The 21,825-nt window shown below is 40.3% G+C and overlaps 1 protein-coding gene across 3 annotated transcripts in view; it reads right to left on the bottom strand.

Moving 5' to 3' along the window:
* The window catches only part of dot1l (DOT1-like histone H3K79 methyltransferase), a 99,459-nt gene that overhangs the window by 17,912 nt on the left and 59,722 nt on the right, over positions 1-21,825 (bottom strand). For all 3 annotated transcript variants that reach the window (XM_043721189.2, XM_087976044.1, XM_087976043.1), the window contains 4 exons: positions 13,881-14,033; positions 9,640-9,757; positions 5,945-6,582; positions 3,402-3,604 (listed from right to left, as the gene is read on the bottom strand). In XM_043721189.2, coding sequence (XP_043577124.2) covers positions 3,402-3,604; positions 5,945-6,582; positions 9,640-9,757; positions 13,881-14,033 — 1,112 coding nt within the window. The remainder of the gene's footprint in view (positions 1-3,401; positions 3,605-5,944; positions 6,583-9,639; positions 9,758-13,880; positions 14,034-21,825) is intronic.

The raw sequence follows: 21,825 nt of genomic DNA, 5'->3' as shown, positions 1-21,825 counted from the left end.
CGTTCTCCTGCCTCCTCCACATAACCCTTGATCCAGTCCCAACTCAAGAATCTTCCTCTGCCTTGAAAACATTTCATGATCTGGCCCCCATAGCCCTCTGCAATGTGTTCCACAGATTAACCATTCTCTGGCTTCCACCTATCACATTTCCGACGTCCCTCCCCCAAGTCCCTCCTCCCTACCTTTTATCTTAGCCTACTGGACAAACTTTCCTCATTCCTGAAGAAGGGCTTATGCCCGAAACGTCGACTCTCGAAGTTCTACTATGCTGCTGGTGTCTTCAACCGTGAAAATTGATGCAAAGCATCTATTCAGGTGTTTCACCATTTCTTAGTTTCCCATTGCTACTTCTTGAACTTCATTTACTAGTGGTCCAATGCCCACTCTGGTCTCATTTACTTTTTATATATCTGAAAAAAAATTCTCAACCTTCTTTTATATTACTTGCTAGCTTATTCTCATATTACATCTTTTTAAAAAAATTATCTGGTTTTTAAAAGATTCCCAATCCTCTGGGTCCCCACTAATTTTCACCACACTGCCTGCGTTTTCTTTTACTTTTGTGCGGTCCCTGACATAGTCACTCATGGTTGCCACATCCTCTCCTTATTATGTTTCTTCTTCCTTGGGATGAATTTCTGCTGTGCTTCCCAAATTACCTTTAGAAACTCCTACCATTGCTCAGCTCCCCTTCCAAAGAACTCTGACCAGTTCCTCCCTCATACCTTTGCTAGCTACCTTTATGCAATTGTAATATTGTTACATCTGACTCCAGCTTCTCCCCTCAAACTGCAGGGTGAATTCTAGTATATTATGGTCACTGATCCCCCCCCAAGAGGTTCCTTCACCCTAATCAAGTCTGGCTCACTACACATACAAATCCAGAATTGCCCGTTCCCAGTGGACTATAACACAAGCCGCTCCAAAAATATTCTTATACACATTCCATGAATTCCTTTTCTTGAGACCCGCTATCACGATGATTTTCCCAGTAAACCTGCATTCTAATGTCCCCCATGATTGTTGCAATACTGCCTGCTGGGAGGTTTGGACACAACTGACGGGCGACTGTCTATGTGGAGTTTGCACATTCTCTCAGTGTCTGTGTGAGTTTCCTCCGGGTCCTCCAGTTTCCACCCACAATCCAAAGATGCGCAGATTAGGTGAATTGGCCATGCTAAATTGCCCCAGTGTTCAATGATGTGTATATCATTAGTCGGGGGTAAATATAGAATAATAGGGTAGGGGAATGGGTCTGGGTGGGTTACTCTACAAAGGGTGGGTGTGGACTTGTTGGGCCTATTTCCACTCTAAGAATTTGCTGATCCTAGCGCCCAACAGGGGTGTTTTCTCAACTCAACACATATTCTACGCTTTCCGATTTTTTTTCCACTTCTTGCAATCTATTCAAATTTTATTTATTAACAAGGCAACCCATCCCCTCCACCCATCTGCCTGTCCTTTCAATAGGATGTTTGTCATTGGATATTTAGCTCCAAGCCCTGATCCCCTTGCAGTCAAGTATTCAGTACACGTACATCATACCTGTCAATATCAATCTGTACTGCAAGCTCAGTGACCTTGCTTCATATAATGCGTGCATTTAAGTATAACACCCTCAGTCCTGGGTTGACTGCCTCCCTTCTCATAGTTGTCCCCTTATCTGCTGTGCCCGAAGTTAAGAATCTACGGAAAAGATCAGGAATCTCTATCCTATTACTGCTCTGGAAACTTTAACAACTTTTGCTGAGCTAGCCCACTCCCCCCACAACTTGCTCCATGAAGTTCCATGCAAACTAAACTCATCACCCCACCATTTCGTTTCAAGCCCTATTGACAGTTAAGCAATTCCCCAGGATACTGGTCCCCACACGATTCAGGTCGAGCCTGTCCCAAATCAGTTCTCTTTCCCCAGTACTGCTAACAATGGATCACTAATTCAAACCAGTTTCGCCACATCAATCTTTGAGCCACACATTTACCACTAATTTGTTGATCCTGTGCCAATTTGCTTGGTGATTATTTTTTGTAATTCTAGAGATTGTGGAAAGGTTCCTGCTGACTGGAAAGTAGAAAGTGCAACTCCACTTCTAGTTAAGGAAAATGGAGAATAGAACATAACAGAGACCTGACCTAGATTAGTGTACACAGCTTCAGTCTGTATCAAAGGGAAAATACACTTGTCATTCAGGATGTACAATGGAGGTTTACCAAATTCATCCTTAGGATTACAGGATTGTTTAGTGAGGAAAGATTAAGGAGACTGTACTGTTGCATTTTGAAGAGTTTCATAAAACACTATTTAGGAGTGTTAGGAGTAAAATAATGTTTTGCTGTCTTGAGTATTTCATGTAACACAATTAATAGTACAGCAATCTCTTTGGTATAGAAAACTTCAACTACAAGGAGTCATGTACTGTCCTAATAGCTACAATTGGGCTAACTCATACTTAAATTTTCCCAGATATTAAAATGAACTGGATTTCAAGAAAGAAATTCATTTAGATCAATAAATCCATTAGTCTGATGTCAATATCAAGGATTTTCAAAACAGGATAGTGGCATGCTATTCTCATTGACTAATCTTCTACAGTTATTCCAACTTGATCTTCGAAAAAAAAACTTACATCTGACGTCATTTGGCCAACCACTAAGATTTTTTTTAAAATACAATTAACTGAGCAGATAGCTAGCCAAAGGTCATAATTAAATGCAGAATAATAGCGCAGATTAATTGAAATTTATTTCTCACAAGATTTCTATTCAGAATTGATGCGTTCTAAATTATGAATGTTTCCATTACCCCACAACTCCCTTCCTTTACAATAAAGATGAAATCTCTCTTCAAACTCAGATTTTTTTATTCACTCACAGGATGTGGGCGTCACTGGCTGGGCCAGTCATCCCTAGTTGCCCTAGAGAACTTGATAGTGAGCTGCCTTCTTCAGTCATTCCAATCTATTTTGGGTAGGTACACCCACAATGCCATTAAAGAGAGTGTTCCAAAATTTTGACCAAGTAACACCGCAGGAATGGAAATATATCCTGTAATCTAGATGATGATTGGCAGCAACAGGAACTTGCAAAGGGTGGTGTGCTGGGCATATCTGTTGCCTGTGCAGCACACTCATGTTCCCCTCATTTTGAGAATACTTCACATGCGAAGAATCTTGGCTGTAATGGTCATCAATTCAAAGAAAATGATAATGAACTACTGCCTTGATAAAGAAAACAACTTTATCACTTTGTTATTACAAATATCAAAATAATGCAGAAATGATCTATCAGAACCTTAAATGCCTATTCAATTGTTGCTCAGCACTTTTTGCACTTCATTTCAATTAGCGTATTTAGCTTCAGTCACAAATAATTCCAAATTATAACCAAGCATTTGAACCTACCTTCCATTAATCTGCTCAGTTTCCTCCTGCTGCTCTTCATCAGACGTAAGTGGAGAATAATGAACACCATTGGAGGCAAAGACCTTTTTCTTTTTCAAACTTGGAGGCCCTTCATTATCTTGATGGGGAACAGGAGAGCTCTTCACTGAAGTTTCTGGTGATGAAATTGCTGTTATTTCCAAAGGTTGATTAATGTTATTGACCTAAAAGCAAAAGTTATCACTAATTTAGTAAAACTTTTTTGCTCCATGTATTGAGAATACTTTATATACCAAAAACTTGGGTAGCAAGTTGTGTATTCGAGTTAATTATAATGATCAATTGAAAAAAGGGAGAAAACTATAATGAAGCACTACATTGTTCAAGAAAATGACCCTTTACCTAACTTATTACAAGTATCAAGACAATGCAGAAATGATCTACGGGAACCTTAAATGCTTGGCATTTTTATATGCATTATATACACCTGTGTAAAACATTTATGACATTTAATACAATTACTGCAGGAAATATATTCAAGCTAATCTTACCACAAAAATTCAATTTACATATAAATAAGAACAAAGCTGAAGCAGATTTTTCAATGAAAGAAATTATATATTTGCTTTAAGTACTGCAAGCAGTCAGATCACACTCTTATTTTCACACAAAATGTAAAGCATTGAACCAATTATATAGCTGATAATCAACTGACTGAAAACAGAAGATTTTAAATTCAAGGAAGTCTTGACCCATCCATGCAGTGTTTTCCTCAGACTCCAACAAGGTAATTTAAAAACAAGAATGAGATAGCAGCATGTAGGATAAGCTAGAACCTTCGCTGATATTTCATTTTTTTTAATATCAGTTTTTGGTCTGGAGCTGTGAACTGAGAGCTCAGAACTGAAAGCTGACCTTTGGTCTATGAGTAGCAGTTTGCATTGGAAAATGACAAACAAACTGTTAATAGTCTTTGAAGTCAAGCCTATAAGTTAATTCCAAGTTGATTCTTGATAAAAAGAATTCTATAGACTTTTCAAAGAATACAAACTAAGTATTTTTGAATGTTCATGGTAGTGAAATAGAAAATGTAGCACTGATGGACATCTTCCAAAAAATCAGTTAGTAGACAATCCATCTACTTGCGAAGCAATGTATCTTAGAAAGTGCTCAACCAATCTGGCCAATTATTTTGCCTTTGTAAAAATTATCCTTCAAATGAGTTTGAGTGTCTGTTTTGACATGAAGTGCGAGCTAAATTCAAACATGATTGGTTTTAAATCTAGACCTTAATTAGATTGCTACTATTTAGCTTCACTCTAAAGTTAGTGTAGTATTAATAAATTGTAATGTCTTTTGTTTAAGCTGCAAACCTGGCATCTAGTATTAATTATTCCTTAAGTCAGGAATTATTCAAGGTTATTCAAGGAATCAGGTTAGGAATCACAGGTATCACTTTTCAGAGCTTTGAAAGATTTTAATTTTATTGTAATGTGATTACAGAGGTAGGGGGACCAACTCTATTCTGCTGTCTGTCATAACAGAAGTAAGGAACAGAAAGGTCATGCAACTAAAATATTTCGTGTGAGTGATCTAAATAATAAGGAAAAGTGAAAATAGGATGGCATGGTTGCTCAGTGGTTAGCATTACTGCCTCACAGGGATCTGGGTTCGAATTCAGCCTCGGGGGAGGGGGGCCAGTCTTTGTGGAGTTTGCACATTCTTCCAGTGTCCGCATGGGTTTCCTCCGGGTGGTCTTGTTTCCTTCTACAATCAAAGATGTGAAGGGGAGGTGAATTGACGATGCTAAATTATCCACAGTGTTCACAGATGTGTAGGTTAGGTGCATTAGTCAGGGGTAAATGTACATTAATAGGGAAGGGGAATTTCTGCACTGGGTGATGTCTCAATAGTATCTGATAGCTGTATTTAAATGGAAAGTCTTAGGGACACCGCGTTTTCAAACATGAAATTAGAAATCAATATGTAACCAACTTCTACTGCAAAACAGCAAATATTCAATGAATTTCAATCCCAACATCTTTTGGGAACCACACCCACATGCCTTGACTCAACTGAGACAGAGATCAATGTGACTGTGAGCAAGGCGTTTACGCTAAACTATTTGAAAACAAGACTACAAACTAAACTAAATTCATTTTTAGTGTAATTTTTAAAATATAAAAAGCAATTTTAGTTGGCAAGCAAGGAATAAATCTGAGCAACTCAAAAACATGCATTTCCTTTACAATGAATGCTATAGATATGATGCAGCATAGTCAGAAAGGACTGCGTTTGACTATGGCATTAATATTGTTACTGGTGCCAAGATAACTTCAATAGAAGGTAAAGAATGTGCATATTTATTCATTTATTTTTAAAAATCAATTGGCTCATCTGCACAGCTCCACAATGGAAGGAGGTAACAGCAACTGGATAATTGATTAGGGACTTGTTTCCTACTCTCGTGCAGCATCACCATATATTCAGATCAACTTTGAAATCAAAAGCAAGGGTTCCCTTCTAAAATAATAATTAAGATAGCAACAAATCAAATCACTTACCATAGAACTTATGTTCAAAGGAGATCCTGAAGAAAGCCCTAATGCAGCAAGCAGCGATTTTCGCTTTGGAGAGCTACCTGCATTTAAACTGGATGTTAAAGAAGAACGTTTCCTTCTGCTCTTCTTTTTTCCTTCTTGCGATACTGTCTGTCCAGATTCTAATTTGATGGCTGAAGCAAGGGGAGTCTGTTTATTTAAAGTAGGCTGTTTGACATTTCCACCATTAGCAGTGGAAAATATTATTCTCCGTTTAGATTCATTCTCCTGATCCGAGGCACCTTGGTCTGACTGTAAATCTTTTCTTATTACCTCTGAGAAGGCTTTGTGTGTGTCCACATACTGTAAAACCCCACCCATACTTGAAGAATTGGTTGCTAGATTTTGAGAGCTGGACAGCCTCGGGCTGACTGAATGCTGTGTAGTGGGAGAGTTTTGCTCAGAACTTTGAGACTGCATCAGGTGCATTGTTGGATTCTGTGGGTTGAAGCTCTGCAGGACAGAACTGTTGGCAAGAATACCTTCATTGGTAGAATCGGAATCTTCTAATAATATCTTGTCATGACTGGTAAGCGCTGACCGAGTTGGAGAACCTGAATGGACCCCATTGACTGCCACAGAGCCAGCTGAGTAACAAAAACCTGCAAAACAATGATCACACTGCAATGACCACAGCTTGAATATAAAATCTATGACCTACATTTTAATTATTGCTCGACACAAATGTACTTAATGAGGAAGGAAGGAAGGATAAAACCTCTTTCAAAATATCAACAATTATTAATTTCTTAACTCCATAGTATGTTTGAATTAGACTGTGTGCCTGTCTTCAGAGGGGGAAAAGAAGTGCCAGGAAAGCTATAGAACCAAAAAACTAGCAAGAATAAGGAATCAAAACTGTTGAAATTAATAGGACTTGAAGGTGATCAATTTGTGGACCTGGTGTCTACATCCCAGAGTGTACAAATAAGTGGTTGTAGAGATAGAGACTTTTTTGGGGTGATCATCTTCCAAAGTTCTAAAGATTTATGAATAGCTGCTGCAGACTGGAAGATTTCAGGTGTAATCTCAGTATTTGAGGAGAGAAAGAGAAAACAGGGAACTACAGACCTACTAGCTTGATATCAGTAGCAGGAAAAACACTAGGATTTAGGATGAAGTACATGATAACTGGAGACTTAGAAAACAATGAGTAGCATCAGCATAATTTTATGGAAAGGAAATTAACTTGCACAATCCCATTAGAGTTGTCGAGAATGTAACAAGATAAGTGGGAAAAATAATTGAAATTAGACCAACAGGAGGTTGGAAGAACACAGCAAGCCAGGCAGCACTAGGAGGTGGAAAAGTCAATGTTTTGGGTATAACTCCTCTTCAGAGCTAAACATGGGGATAGGGAGAGGTACAGCTAAAGTGATAGGGGCTGAGGGCAGGGTGGGGAGAATAGTGGAATAGTGTAATGGTGACAGGTGAACACAGGTGATGGGTGGGATAAATGCAGTTGATAGCTGGAAGGGTTGGAAGGTGAAATAGAAGGAAGGAGGCAGGACTGAAAAGGGAGCCAGAGGATTGGTGGGAAGGTTATCTGAAATTAGAGAACTCAATGTAAAGTGCTCTGGGCTGTAGACTCCCCAGGCAGAAGATAAGATGTTGTTCCTCCAATGGACAGGTCAGAGAGGGGAGTGGGAGGGGGAACTGAAATGGGCCCAGGAGGTCAGTTTGGCAGTTTCGGGCCAGACAAAGATGCACGGCAAACCGATCACCCAATCTAGATTTGGTCTCACCTCCCGGTCACCACCCATTTCAATTTCCCCCACGACACATCTATCCTCAGCCTTCTCCATTGCCGCAGTGAATCAGACTGCAAATTAGAGGAATACCACCTTATCTTCTATCTGGGCAGCCTACAGCCAGAGGATGTAACAGTTCTCCAATTTCAAAACACCTTTTCACCCATCCCTGGCACCCTTTCCAGTTTCGCCTCCTCCCTTCCATTATATCTACCAACCGGATTCATCCCTCCCATCAACCAACCAGGCCTTACCCACTACCTGTTTCACTTATCACTACCTCACTATTCTGCTACTCAGTCCACCACAATTCCCATCCCTTTATATGTAGCTCCCCCTAAGCTCACATCAAGCCCTGAAGGGCTAATACCCAAAATGTTGGCTTTTCCACTTCCTGATGCTGCCTGGCTTACTGTATTCTTCCAGCCTCCTGTTTGTCTACTTTGGATTCCAGCATCTGCAGGTTTTTGTCTCTGAGAAATGGAAATTGGTGTATTTGGATTTTCAGACAGTTTTCAAATAAAGTAACACAAAGCACAAATAAAGCACACGAGAGTGGAGGCAATGTACTGGCATGGACTGAGTATTAGCTAACAGAAAGAAAACAAAACAGGTTACACAGGTTGCTAAGTTGTAACTAGTGAGGTATGCAAGGATCAGTGCTTGGAGCTCCAGCTGTTTACAATTTGTAACAATGATTTGGATGAGAGGATCAAATGTAATCCTCAAAACATCTAAAATCAGAAAACCAGATTGGACTGAGTTGAGGATGTGGCAAATAGACTTCAAAGCCTATAGTAAGGCTGAGGGGGGGCAATAGTACAGCAGATGGAATATAATGTGAACAATGCAAAGTTATCACTTCAAAACAGGAATGGACAATACTTCTTAAAAAGGAGACAGACTGAAGAGTGTTGATCGATCAGAGTGCCCTTACTTATAAGTTACTAAAAGCCAAAATGCATGTGTAGAAATCATTTAAGATATTTCGGTCTTTGTTGTAAAGAGGACTGGAGTAAAAGGAGTAAAGGTATCTTGCTGCACTTAGGTACAGCCTTTGGGAGACTGCACCTTTAGTATTGTGCAGAGCTTTGAACTCCTTACTGGATGAAGGATATACTTGCCAAAGGAGGGAATGCAGTGGAAGCTCATCAGACTGACCCCCAAGATGGTGGGATTGTCCCATGAAAAGAGATTAAGGGGATAGGTTATTATATTCTCGTGAAGTTAGAACAATGAGAAGTGTTTGCTTTAAAGTTCATAAAATTCCAAGTCTAGATGTTGGAAGAGTGTTCCCTTTGGCTTTGGACTGATATTAGGCAGAAAGTCTTCATTGAGCATGGTAACTCTTGGCAATTTGCTGCCCAAAAGGGCTGTGCCAATACAGTCAGTGCAGTCAAGATAAGGATTTACTGATTTCTCAACACAAACTTATCAGCCATAATTGTGCCCAAAAATGGTACCAATGTAGAAGATCAGCCATGATCGATTTCACGCTCTGCCATTTTCAGGAGACCAAATAACCAATGCTTGCTCTTATTTCCCATGCTTTCAAAACAGTTGTCATTCATTTGCAACTACATGTAAAATACAATTAATCCAAAATACAATTAAAGACTTCCAAGGAATGCATTTAGTTTCTAAACACTTGGAAATTCCCATGCGTTGTATAAAGATCATCAATGGTAGTTTGGAATGGATTTTACTTGTTGTAAATTTCACCAAGCTCTCTTCTCTATTGACAACTTATTACAAGATAATCAAGATACATCAATAGCATGTATCTCATGATTTGCCAGATAAATTAGAAATTCTGATCCAACTGACTAAGTAGCTTTAGATTAATTGTCAACCAAATAAAAATTGAACCCACTCCATGTTACAACTTGAAACGGATAATACAGGTACCTGAGTTAGTCAAAGACTGTGATTTACTTCCAGCCACATTTCCATAGTTAGCACCATATTGTTTGTCAAGCATTGATAAGTCACGATTTGAAACATGAATAGGACTAGGTGTGCTTCTCTGTAAAATACAACAAATTAGACTATTTTATACAAAAGCTACAAAATGGTTTAACAATAACCAAGAAACAAAATGCAAAAGGAGCCATATTGTAGAGTTAAAGTTCTAATACTTTAACGATTCATTTACAAGCATTATTTGCCTAAAGATTTTAATGTCTGGGAGCCACACTATTCTCTACAGTCAAGCAATTAGAACTCAATCTGAATGTCATCTATGTTGCTATTATTAGTGGTTACCAAACTTACTGCCAAGCCCCATTTCAGAGATTTATGTCCCATAAGCAAAACTTGTTAAAAAAAGTTTTTTTGACTCATGTTTGTTAATGTATATGCTTCTAACCCGGAATGCTTCAGCAATTTAACACTGGAGTTGGTTAAAAAATTGTCTTTATTACATCATTTATACATACTGGCAACAAGTGTGAAGACCACATAGGCTTCTTTGCTCCTAAAATGAAGATTTTCTCAACAGCTGACTCTGCCATTTCCTCCTCCATTCATGCATCCCACAGGACCAAACATCTTCAAAAGCATTCCCCTGCTAACATCTGATTTAAAACTTCAGTTACTTTTTCAACCATTCCTCACGCTATATCCAAACTTTGCTTGCTCACAAGACACACCTGCTGCTTGCTTGATCTCTGTATTCCCCGATGATCAGAACTTGGTTCTCGATACCAACCCCAAACCCCAACAAACTTAGGAACATTTCTACTGAAAAGTGCATTTGGCTCTTCTAGAAGGAACACTCGTGATTGTTTATTTTGCTCCATCACCACGTAGTCAGGGCAGGGGGAAAAAAAGCCTTCGAGTAATGAGAACTGAAGAGTTGACAACAATTTGTTCATGTTTAAGTTGGTTCCCATAAGACAAAGAGATAGGTACTGATATTGAAGTGTTAAGGATTGGCTGAACGCGAGGAAGAAACACACAGTGGCACGAATAAGTAAAGGTGCTAGGAATTTCCACAAGGAGACACTCTAGTTTATTTAATTTTGAATAAATCTCCAGTTTCAGGACCTAAGTCTGCAAATATTGGAGGAATACACAGAAGTGAAACTACAACATACATTTGAAAAAATTAGTACCAGAATTTGAAAGTGAATTCTGGTGTGTACTGGAGTTGGGCACAATAAACAATGTTCACAAATAACCTTAGTGAAAGAAGGAACTTGCTGTGAGTTCTACAATAAATAATATTCATGAAAGGCAAAAAAAAAAACAATAAGGAACAGAAACAGGGGTTGCCAAAGGTGGAAAAATGTACTCAGGAAACAAAGCACGGAACAGCTTGCAGCCCCGTAAGCAGACAAGGTTCACATCTCTTGGACCAAGTGAAGAGTTATTGGACAAAACATGAACTCTTTTCTCCCACAGATGCTGAGTTTTGCCAGCAACATCTGATTTTGAAACAAACAAATGATGAGAACTGGTGTCAGAGACTGAATGGAAGTAACAAATCACCAGTCTTACTAACATTCAGAGGAAATAAATATTCTCTCAAAATTGCTGGTGAAGTAGTGATATGCATTATTAATAAATTAAGGTCAGGTTACCAAAAGAGACTGAGTGAGAGAAATGGCTGACAGATGAACCCTCTGGAGGTTTGAGGTAGGGATGATAAATATTGGGACTCATGAATGAAGTAAAGGCCATGTTCTGACGTGGTAATCCCTTCCAGGGAGCTCATCTCAAGAAGTAGTCAAGTTAAAGAAAAAAAGGATATGGGGAACTGCGCAAGGTGAAAAAAAAACAATGAAAATTGGGTTTGTAGACAACCCAAAGATTTGCATTATGCAATGAATAAGTGGATTGGGAAAATTGAGGGGCAAGAGTGGTGCTGTACAGCTCACTTTTTCCAATGATTTGGAGATGCCGGTGTTGGACTGGGGTGGACAAAGTTAAAAATCACAACACCAGGTTATAGTCAAACAGGTTTATTTGGAAGCACTAGCTTTCTGAGCGCTGTTCCTTCATTAGGTGGTTGTGGAATATAAAGATAGTCAGTCACAGAATTTATAGAGTAACGTAACTGACATTATATATTGAAAAAGACCTGGATTGTTTGTTTAGACTCTCATCTTTTAGAATGACCATGTTGATTTCAGTTCTTCAATGTAAATCCCAGATCGCTTTTTTAAAAGTTACATTCTCAAGTAAACTTTAACAATATGTGCCATGTCAGCTCAGATAATGCATTGAACGTGAGGTTAAAGTCTGTCTGTACCCCAAACGTTCGGACTGATTCTATTTCTGAAAAAGGGATTTACAAAATCTTACGTGGAATCACGCAGTTGAGCAAAATAAAAATGTAATTCTGCAAGTACAAATTCACCCCAAAAACATGTGTGTGTGCATGCGTTTGGGGGGGTGGGGGAGGGGGTATGAGTGTCTGAGAGTATGTGTGTGAGAGTGAGTGTAAAGGGGTTTAAGTCAGTGAGAAGATTCGTGAGTGTGAGTGTATGTGTTAGCATATGAGAGAGAGAGTCTGCGTGAGTGTACAGGTCTGTCGGAGAGAACGCACATGCGCGAGAGCACTGCAGTGGGATCATCGGTAATGTGACATGAACCCAAGGTCCTGGTTGAGGCCATCCCAGTGGGTACCGAATTTGGCTATCAGCCTCTGCTCGGCCACTTTTGTGTTGTTGCCTGTCTCAAAGTCAGCCTTGTTTGCAGCAATCTGCCTGGCTTTCAAGACAACACCATATAACCATGTCATGACAGACGCTGCAAGATGTGTCAGTATCAACACTGATACCACCATTACACGTGGGGACAACACCCATGTATGCAGCAGGTACTCATGTGACTCTGCCAGCATTGTCTATCTGATATACTGCAGGCAAAGATGCCCTGATGCTTGGTAGATTGGCAAGACTGAGCAGAGGCTACAGCAACGGATGAATGGACACTGCACAACAATCAACAAGCAGGAGTGTTCCCTCCCAGTCACAGAACATTTCAGCAGTCTGGGACATTTGACTTCGGACCTTCTGATGACCATCCTCCATGGCGGACTTCCGGACATGCAACAACACAGACTGGCTGAACAGAGGCTGATAGCCAAGTCCGGTACCCATGGGGACGGCCTCAGCCGGGACCTTGGGTTCATGTCACACTACAGTGGGCAGCACAGTGGCACAGTGGTTAGCACTGCTGCCTCACAGCACCAGAGACCTGGGTTCAATTCCCAACTCTGGCGACTGACTGTGTGGAGTTTGCACATTCTCCCCATGTCTGCGTGGGTTTCCTCCAGATGCTCCGGTTTCCTCCCACAGTCCAAAGATGTGCAGGTCAGGTGAACTGGCCATGCTAAATTGCCCGTAGTGTTAGGTTAAAGGGGTAAATGTAGGGGTATGGGTGGGTTGCGCTTCAGCGGGTTGGTGTGGACTTGTTGGGCCGAAGGGCCTGTTTCCACACTGTAAGTAATCTAAGTACAGGTGACCCCACTGCAACACACACACAGGCCCATATACTCTCGCAGACTCTCTCTCACACGCTCATACATACACACATGGAGATACACACACACACAAACTTTGTGGGGTGAATTTGTACTTGCAGAATTTTTTTGCTCAAAAACTATATTTCCAAGATTCTGTAAATCCCTTTTTTAGGAATAGGATCAGTCTGAACATTGGGGCACAGAGCCTCACCAGGGCACCTCACACCTTCAATGAATTATTTGAGATAATATGGCATCTATTGTTAAAGGTCATTTGAAAATGTAACTTTAAAAAAAAAGGTCTGGAATTTACATATGAAAGAACTGAAACCAACATGGTCATTCTAAAAGATGAGAGACTTAAACAATACAGATCTTTTTCAATGTACAATTTCAGTTGTATCACACTGGAAGCTTTTGCTATAAATTCTGTGACTTACGATCTTATATTCCACAACCACCTGATGGAAGAGCAGCGCTCCAAAAGCTAGTGCTTCCAAATAAACCTGTTGATGATAACCTGGTGGTGTTGTGATTTTTAACCTTTTTCAAACAAGACAGGGCAGTGAATTACTAAAATAAGACTGAACGTTGAAGTTTCTTTATTCGAGCCAGTCGAACACCTGTTAAACATATTGGAGTTTTAAGAGTGCCAAGTCAGTCAAATATCACTTACCACTTTTTCAGCACGGACTGGCAGAACTACACTAGCCAGAGGAATGCTGACAGGCAATTTGTTTGGTTGAACAGTGCTCAGTGGAATACTGATCGGTAGGCTGGTTATGGTTTCAGAATTATTAATTGGACTTTTGCTGCCATCTTTCGAAAACTGCAAGAAAAAAAATGAAATAACATTTGACATGCAAGTTCCAAGAAATTGAAGTCCTTAGTAAAATTGAGATTGGTTGATAACACAGACAGACAGTCTTCAAGCATACAAATGAACGCACAGACTGATTTTGCAGAACAATTTACACAATTGACATGGTTATAGCTTTGATGGATAGAAACGGGAGTATGTACCTTAAAAGGTTTAAAAGAATAAAACAGACCTGGGATATTTGTAATAGAAGAATCTCTCCGGTCTGTATTCTCAAGAAGGTAAAAACAATGACTGCAGATGCTGGAAACCAGATTCTGGATCAGTGGTGCTGGAAGAGCACAGCAATTCAGGCAGCATCCGAGGATTTTGCCTGCCCTCGGATGCTGCCTGAATTGCTGTGCTCTTCCAGCACCACTGACCAAGAATGTATTCTCAAGAAGTCAATCAGTAGTCACATAAACAAAAACATGAAGATTTGAACTTAATGGATTCTTAGTGCATTACAGAAGCAAGAGCACTCAAGGACTCTAAGCAAAATTCCATGCGGAGTGCTGAAGCAGCGGGGAAGGTGACATGGAATTCCAACATGTCATAGCAGTCAAGTTATTCAATTCTGGCTGTTTGGAGACTGCAATTCAATTTGGGGTATATGTACTGTTCCTTCAATACAGAAGGATCTAGTAAAAAGCACCCTGACTATTACTAGTTTCATATTACTAGGAGAGAGGGCTCCAGATACCTAGACCATTGGGATACCTTCTGGGGAAGGTAGAACCTGTAAATGAAGGACGGGTTGCACCTGAACTGGAGGGGTACAAATGTCCTGGGTGGGAGATTTGCTCGTGCAATTCGGGAGGGTTTAAACTAATTTGACGGGGGGGCGGGGGTGGGAATCAGAGCCACATGTCTGAGAGGGGATCAGTTGCAGAAAGGACAGATTCAATATATCCAGTCACTATCAGGAAAGTTTCTCACGCGATGAAACAAAGGGATGGGTTAAAACTGCGTCTGCTTTAAAGCAAGGAGCGTCCAGAATAAGAGTGACGAACTTAGAGCATGGATCAGTACTTGGGGCTATGATGTTGTGGCTATAACGGAGACATGGGTTTCACAGGGGCAGGGATGGTTGCTTGATGTTCCAGGGTTCAGAACATTTAAAAAGAACAGGAAGGGTGGAAAAACAGGAGGGGTTGTAGCATTACTAACCAGAGAATGCATCATAGCTACAGAAACAAAGGTTAAAGAAGGTTTGTCTACTGAGTCAGTATGGGTGGAAGTTAGGAACAGCAAAGTAACAGCCACCACATAGGTGGTCTGTAGAAAACCCCCAAATAGCAGTAGAGAGATTGAAGATCTCAGGCAGGCAGATTCTAGAAAAATGTACAAAGTAACAGGGTTGTTGTTATGGGTGATTTCAACTTTCCCAATATTGACTGGAACCTCCTAAGTGCAGATGGTTTGGATGAAGCAGTTTTTGTCAGGTGTGTTCAGGAGGGTTTCCTTACTCAGGAGTGTAGACAGACCGACGAGGGGAGAGGCCATTTTGGATTTGGTGCTCGGCAATGAGCCAGGACAGGTGTCAGGACTCACTGTGGGAGAGCACTTTGGTGAAAGTGGTCACAACTGCCTCACATTTAGCATAGCCTTGGAGAGTGAAAGGTGCAGTTACTGAGGGCAGATATTTAATTGGGGAAAAGGAAATTATGACACTATCACACAGGAGTTGGGAAGTACAGACTGGGAGCAATTGTTCCACAGAAAGGGCAGAGCAGACATATGGATATTATTTAAGGAGCAGTTGTTGCGAGTGATGCACAAATTTGTTCCTCTGAGACAGATAAGAAGGGGTAAGATTAAGGAACCTTGGATGACGAGAACAGAGGAACTTCTCGTCAAAAGGAAGGAGGCAACTTAGAGGATTACAGGCTTGCTAGAAAAGGAGCTCAGATGGACTGAGAGCCAGGAGGGGGCACAAAAAAGGCTTGGCAAGAAGGATTAGGGAGAACCCAAAGGCGTTTTACTCATACGTGAGGAATAAGAGAATGATCAGGGAGAAGGTAGGGCCGATCAGGGATAGTGGAGGGAACTTGTGTGTGGAGTCTGAGCAGATAGAGGAAGTCCTAAATGAGCTTTTTGCTTCGGTTTTCACTGAGGAAAGGGAACTTGTTGTAAACGAAAACAGAGAAGCTGGGATACAGTCTTGACCAGAGCAAGATTGATGAAGATGATGTGCTAGAAATTTTGGAAAACATTAAGATTGATAAGTCCCCAGGCCCAGACCAGATTTATCCTCGCCTGTTCCGGGAAGCGAGAAAGGAGGTTGCTAAGCCGCTGGCGAGGATATTTGCCTTCTCTCTCTCCACCAGAGTTGTACTGGATGATTGGAAGGAGGTGAATGTTGTTCCACTTTTAAAGAAGGGTAATAGGGAAATCCCTGGCAATTACAGTCAGTCAGTCTCACGTCTGTGGTCAGCAAAGTTGTGGAAAGAATTCTGAGGGATAGGATTTATTATTATTTGGCATAGCATAGTGTGATTAAAGGCAGTCAACATGGCTTTGTAAGGGGCAGGTCATGCCTCAGAAATCTTATTGAGTTCTTTGAGGAGGTGTCAAGACAGGTCGACAACAGTCGAGCAGTGGATGTGGTGTATATGGATTTCAGCAAGGCATTTGACAGGATTCCCCGTGGGAGGCTCATTCATAAAGAAATAAAGTATGGGATACAGGGAGATTTGGCTATCTGGATTCAGAATTGGCTGGCTGACAGAAGGCAGAGAGTGGTTGTAGATGGAAAGTATTCTGTAGTCCTGTAGGGCTCTGTTCTTGGGCCTCTGCTCTTTGTAGTTTTTATAAATGACTTCGATGAGGAGGTTGAGGGGTGGTTTAGTAAATTTGCAGATGACACAAAGGTTGGAGGTGTTGTCGATTGTATAGAGGGCTACTGCAGGCTGCAGCACGACATTGACAGGATACAGAGCTGGGCTGTGAAATGGCAGATGAAGTTCAATCAGGATAAATGTGAAGTGATGCATTTTGGAAGGTTGAACTTGAATGCTGAATATAGGATTAAAGACAGGATTCTTGGCAGTGTGGAGGAACAGAGGGTCCTGGGTGTGCAATTACATAGATCCCTCAAAGTTGCCACCCAAGTGGATAGGCTGGTAAGAAAGCGTATGGTGTTTTGGCCTTCATTAACAGGGGATCGAGTTTAAGAGCTGCAAGGTTTTGCTGCAACTCTACAAGTCCCTGATGAGACCACACTTGGAATATTGTGTCCAGTTCTGGTCGCCCTACTATAGGAAAGATGTGGAGGCTTTGGAGAGGGTGCAAAGAAGGTTTACCAGGATGCTGCCTGAACTGGAGGGCTTGCCTTAAGAAGGCAGGTTGAATAAGCTCGGACTTTTCTCTGGAGAGAAGGAGGAAGAGAGGAAACCTGATCGAGGTGTACAAAATAATGAAAGGAATAGATAGAGTCAATAGCCAGAGACTTTTCCCTCGGGCAGGAACGACTGGTACGAGAAGTCATAGTTTGAAGATATTAGGAGGAAGGTATAAAGGAGACATCAGAGGTAGATTCTTTACACAGGAAAGTTGTGAATGCATGGAATGCGTTGCCAGCTGAGGTGGTGGAAGCAAAGTTATTGGGGACATTTAAGCGACTGCTGGACATGCAAATGGATAGCAGTGAGTTGAGGGGTGCATAGGTTAAAGTTACTATATTTTACATTAGGATTAAGTCTCGGCACAACATTGTGGGCCTAAGGGCCTGTTCTGTGCTGTACTTTTTTTATGTTCTTTGTTCAATAACTAACAGCAGTTGGTAAATTCTTTCCACCTGGGTCTAGAAAATAAACTGGCTTTACAACAAAGGACCTGGTCAGTATGATTGACAACCATGAAAAACACAAACTACAGCTTTCAATATTCAGTCCACACATAAAAGCTAAATACCTTCAAGCAAGAACTACTTCGGAAAAGAAAAAAAATCACAAATTTGCACCATGTACCAAATCAGACAACATGAAAAAAAATTACAGATCTTTCTGACATATTCTCTGGCTGTTTAATACACATATCACTGGTTGCATATAAAATCAAATAAGTGCATCAATTTTAATTTTTAGAAATACTTAATTGATATAGGCCTTATTTATCATTTAATTATAAAAAAAGTTAAAAAGGTGTCATTGGTAGACTACCATGATATATATATATATATATATATATATATATATAATATATATTTTTTTTTTGGAGATGCCGGTGTTGGACTGGGGTGTACAAAGTTAAAAATCACACAACACCAGGTTATAGTCCAACAGGTTTAATTGGAAGCACACTAGCTTTCGGAGCGACGCTCCTTCATCAGGTGATTGACAATGTGCTTCCAATTAAACCTGTTGGACTATAACCTGGTTTTGTGTGATTTTTAACATGATATATATATATATTGTAATCAATCACAGTTCTTTTTTCTGAGCTCTATTTGCATGTTTCAATCATCTTCACAAAAGGAGTGAGGGCATCACCTTGCAATAGCATTCTTTACGCAAGATTTTTGCCACAATCTCAACATGTTTAATCCAGAAAACATGAGGACTAGGCTTCACACACAAACATTCTCATCTCAGTAATGGAGAACATAGTACATCAGTGCAAAAAGACAAGGTTGAAGCATTTGCAACCATCAGCCACAAGTGTCAAACAGATGATCTTGGCCTCATCCTATAGTCCCTCGCAAAGATACCAGTTGATTCAATTCATATGCTGTCAAAAAAATAGCAGAATACCTTTGACACTGCTGAAGTTATAGGAACTGACAAAATCCCAGCTACAATACTTAAAGGTGCACTCCAGATTCATCCATGTCCCTAATCAAATTGTTTCAATACAGTTGAAACACTGGTATCTACTCAACATTGTTGAAAATTGCCCAATTCAGTCCTATAAGCAGGACAAACTGAATCTGGCCAGTTACGGCCAGTCTATCAATCAGCAAAATGATGGGAAGGGGCCTCGACAGTTCTGCCAATCATTATTTAGCAAGCAATAACCCAGTTGTTTATGCTTATTTTGGTTCCAAACTCAACACATTACAAACTTGGTTCAAATAGGGACAAAAGAGCTGAATTCCAGAGGCAAGGAGAAAATGACTGGCCTCGACATCAAAGCAGCATTTGACCAAGTATGACATCAAGAAGCTTAAGCAAAATTGAAGTCACGGGAAATCAGGTCAAACTTGCCACTGGTTAGAGTCATACCTAGCATAAAGGAAGATGGTTGTGGTTGTTCCAGACCAAATCATCTCAGCCACAGAATTTGGCTCTACGAGCTCCAAAAAGGAGTGTTCTAGGTCCGTGTTCAGCTGCTTCATCAATGATTTTCCCTACATCATAGTCAGAGGTGGAGATTTTCGCAGATGATAGCACACCACTCGGTATCATTCACAAGTGCTCAGATACGGAAGCCTTCCATGTCTACATGCAACATGGCCTGGACAATATTCAGGCTGCAACTGATAAGTGGCAAGTAACATTTGAGCCACAAAGCAGCCAGACGACTATCACCTCTTGACATTTAATGGCAAAACTATCACTAAACCTCTTAACAACATGCTGGGGCTACTATTGACCAGTAACTTGGTCATATAATTACTGCAGGGAACACTGATTAGCTCAGTTGACTGGACAGCTGGCTTGCAATACGGTGACGCCAATAACATTGGTTAATTTCCCATAAGACCTGAGGTCACACAAACATCCCACCTTCTCAACCCTATCCCTTGCTTGAGGTGTGGTGACCCTTAGATTAAGACTCACCACAAGTCATCTCTGTCTGACAAGAGAACCAGCCCTCTGGTCCACTGGACTACGGCAACTATTTATTTATTCAATTCTTGCACCTACAAAAACAGGTCAAGGGATGTGAATTCTGGAGTAACTTCCCAAAGCCTGTCTACGAAAATGCTCTGCTGTAAACTTTTACTGCTCCACATTTTAAACAGGAAGACCCAGATAATAATTTTATTGGAATTTATTCAGTTTGGAAGTTCAAAAGATCAGATGTGAATGCTGAAGAACACTATGGATGACTTCAGTTTCTTGAAGCCAAATCATATTTATGTTCCATGAGGCATTACAAACAGTAAGTACTTATAATCAAACACCTTGATCTTAGGACCAAACTGGTGTAAAGAATAAGTCACAAACATGAAGAAATAGTTGTCACTTGCCAGTATATATGCTACTAGAGGTAAACAACGATAAGGAAGGCAATTAAGCCTTGGTGCAATTCATTTAACAAAATCATTTTGTGCATGTGCAGGCTTAAAATTTGTGCACAATTGTTTTCTTGACTTGCAACTGGAAAGGCTTGTTTCCTTGTGGAACAACAACTGATTGTTTATATGCTGAGTAGTTCTTTCCAGCAAAACTGCTTTCCTGACTTTAATGCAGATTCATACCACACTCAAATATTGAAAATAGGAGCAGGGATAGGACATACAACCCTTTGAGCTTACTCGGCTATTAAATCTGATCATGGCTAATCATGCCTCTTCCTGCTTTCTCCCCATATTCTTTGATCCCTTTAACCCTGAAAACCACATCTAACCCCTTCTTGAAAACATTTAGTGCTTTAGCCTCAACTGGTCTTTGGCAGAGAATTTCACAGGTTAACCACTCTGAAGAACTGTATCCTTATTTCTGTCCAAAATGGCCTACCCTGCATCCTTAGTCTGTGATTCCTGGTTCTGGACTCCCACGCATCCGGAATATCCTTCCTGCATTTACCCTGTTTAGTTTTGTTAGCATTTCATACGTTTCTAGGAGGTCCAACCATCATTCTTCTCAGGTTGTGAATACGGTCCTAACCAATCCAGTCTTCTCTTCATACCATACCTGCCATTCCAGAAAAGAATCTGGTAAACGCTTGTTGCACTCCCTCCACAGTCAGATCATCCTTCTCAGATAAAGGAGATTAAAGCTTAACACAATACTCTTAAGTATGATCTTGCTCAGGCTCTGTACAACTACAGCAAGACAGCCCTGCTCCTGTCATCAAACCCTCTCACTATGAAAATTAACATATCATTTCCTTTCTTCAGTGCCTTGTACAGCCACATGCATACTTTCAATAACTGTTGCACCTCCGCCTTTCCCAGTCTATCGCCATTCAAATGATAATCTGCTTTGTTTTGGCTACCAAAGTGGATAATCTCATATGTATCCACATTATCCTCACAACTTGTAACATCTTTTTCAGCGACTGCAAGTCAGTACAAAATCAGGGTGGGCGAAAACACCTTCATAATTAAAAATCAATCTTTTTGTTGGATAACCTTTTGCTGCTCCCCATGATAACTGGGCAGCGTCTACAGAGAAAAGCATAATTGTCTATCAAATGGAGTGTAAGCAAGCATCTCTGCTTTGATCACTACTGCTTCCAGGGATTTTAAAACGGTTATACTAAGTCATTTTCTACTAAGAACAGATTAAGAAAGATCACCAAATAAGTTGGGAAAAGATTGTTTCCATTAAAAAAGCACTGATTGGCTTATTTCCTTCTTTTTCCAACCCTTGTGATAATAATCTGCTTTATATCTTTATATGTAACAACACAAATCATAAAGCTAAGACCAAATTTATTGCTATACTTTTGACTGAATTCAAACATAGAACAGGCAACAATGTATAAAATGGTGAAATTCAAATGCATCCAAACAGAAAAACACCATCAAGAGTTTGTTGCAAAATCAAAATCAGCACAAATCACACCCCACCGTACACTTCACAAAACT

This window comes from Chiloscyllium plagiosum, unplaced genomic scaffold, assembly GCF_037043375.1.
Source record: "Chiloscyllium plagiosum isolate Xiang-an unplaced genomic scaffold, Cpla_swu_hap1 HiC_scaffold_28, whole genome shotgun sequence".
NCBI classification, from domain to species: Eukaryota; Metazoa; Chordata; class Chondrichthyes; order Orectolobiformes; family Hemiscylliidae; genus Chiloscyllium; species Chiloscyllium plagiosum.
Note: the sequence above shows the minus strand (reverse complement) of the source record. Positions and strands in the feature narration are given on the sequence as shown.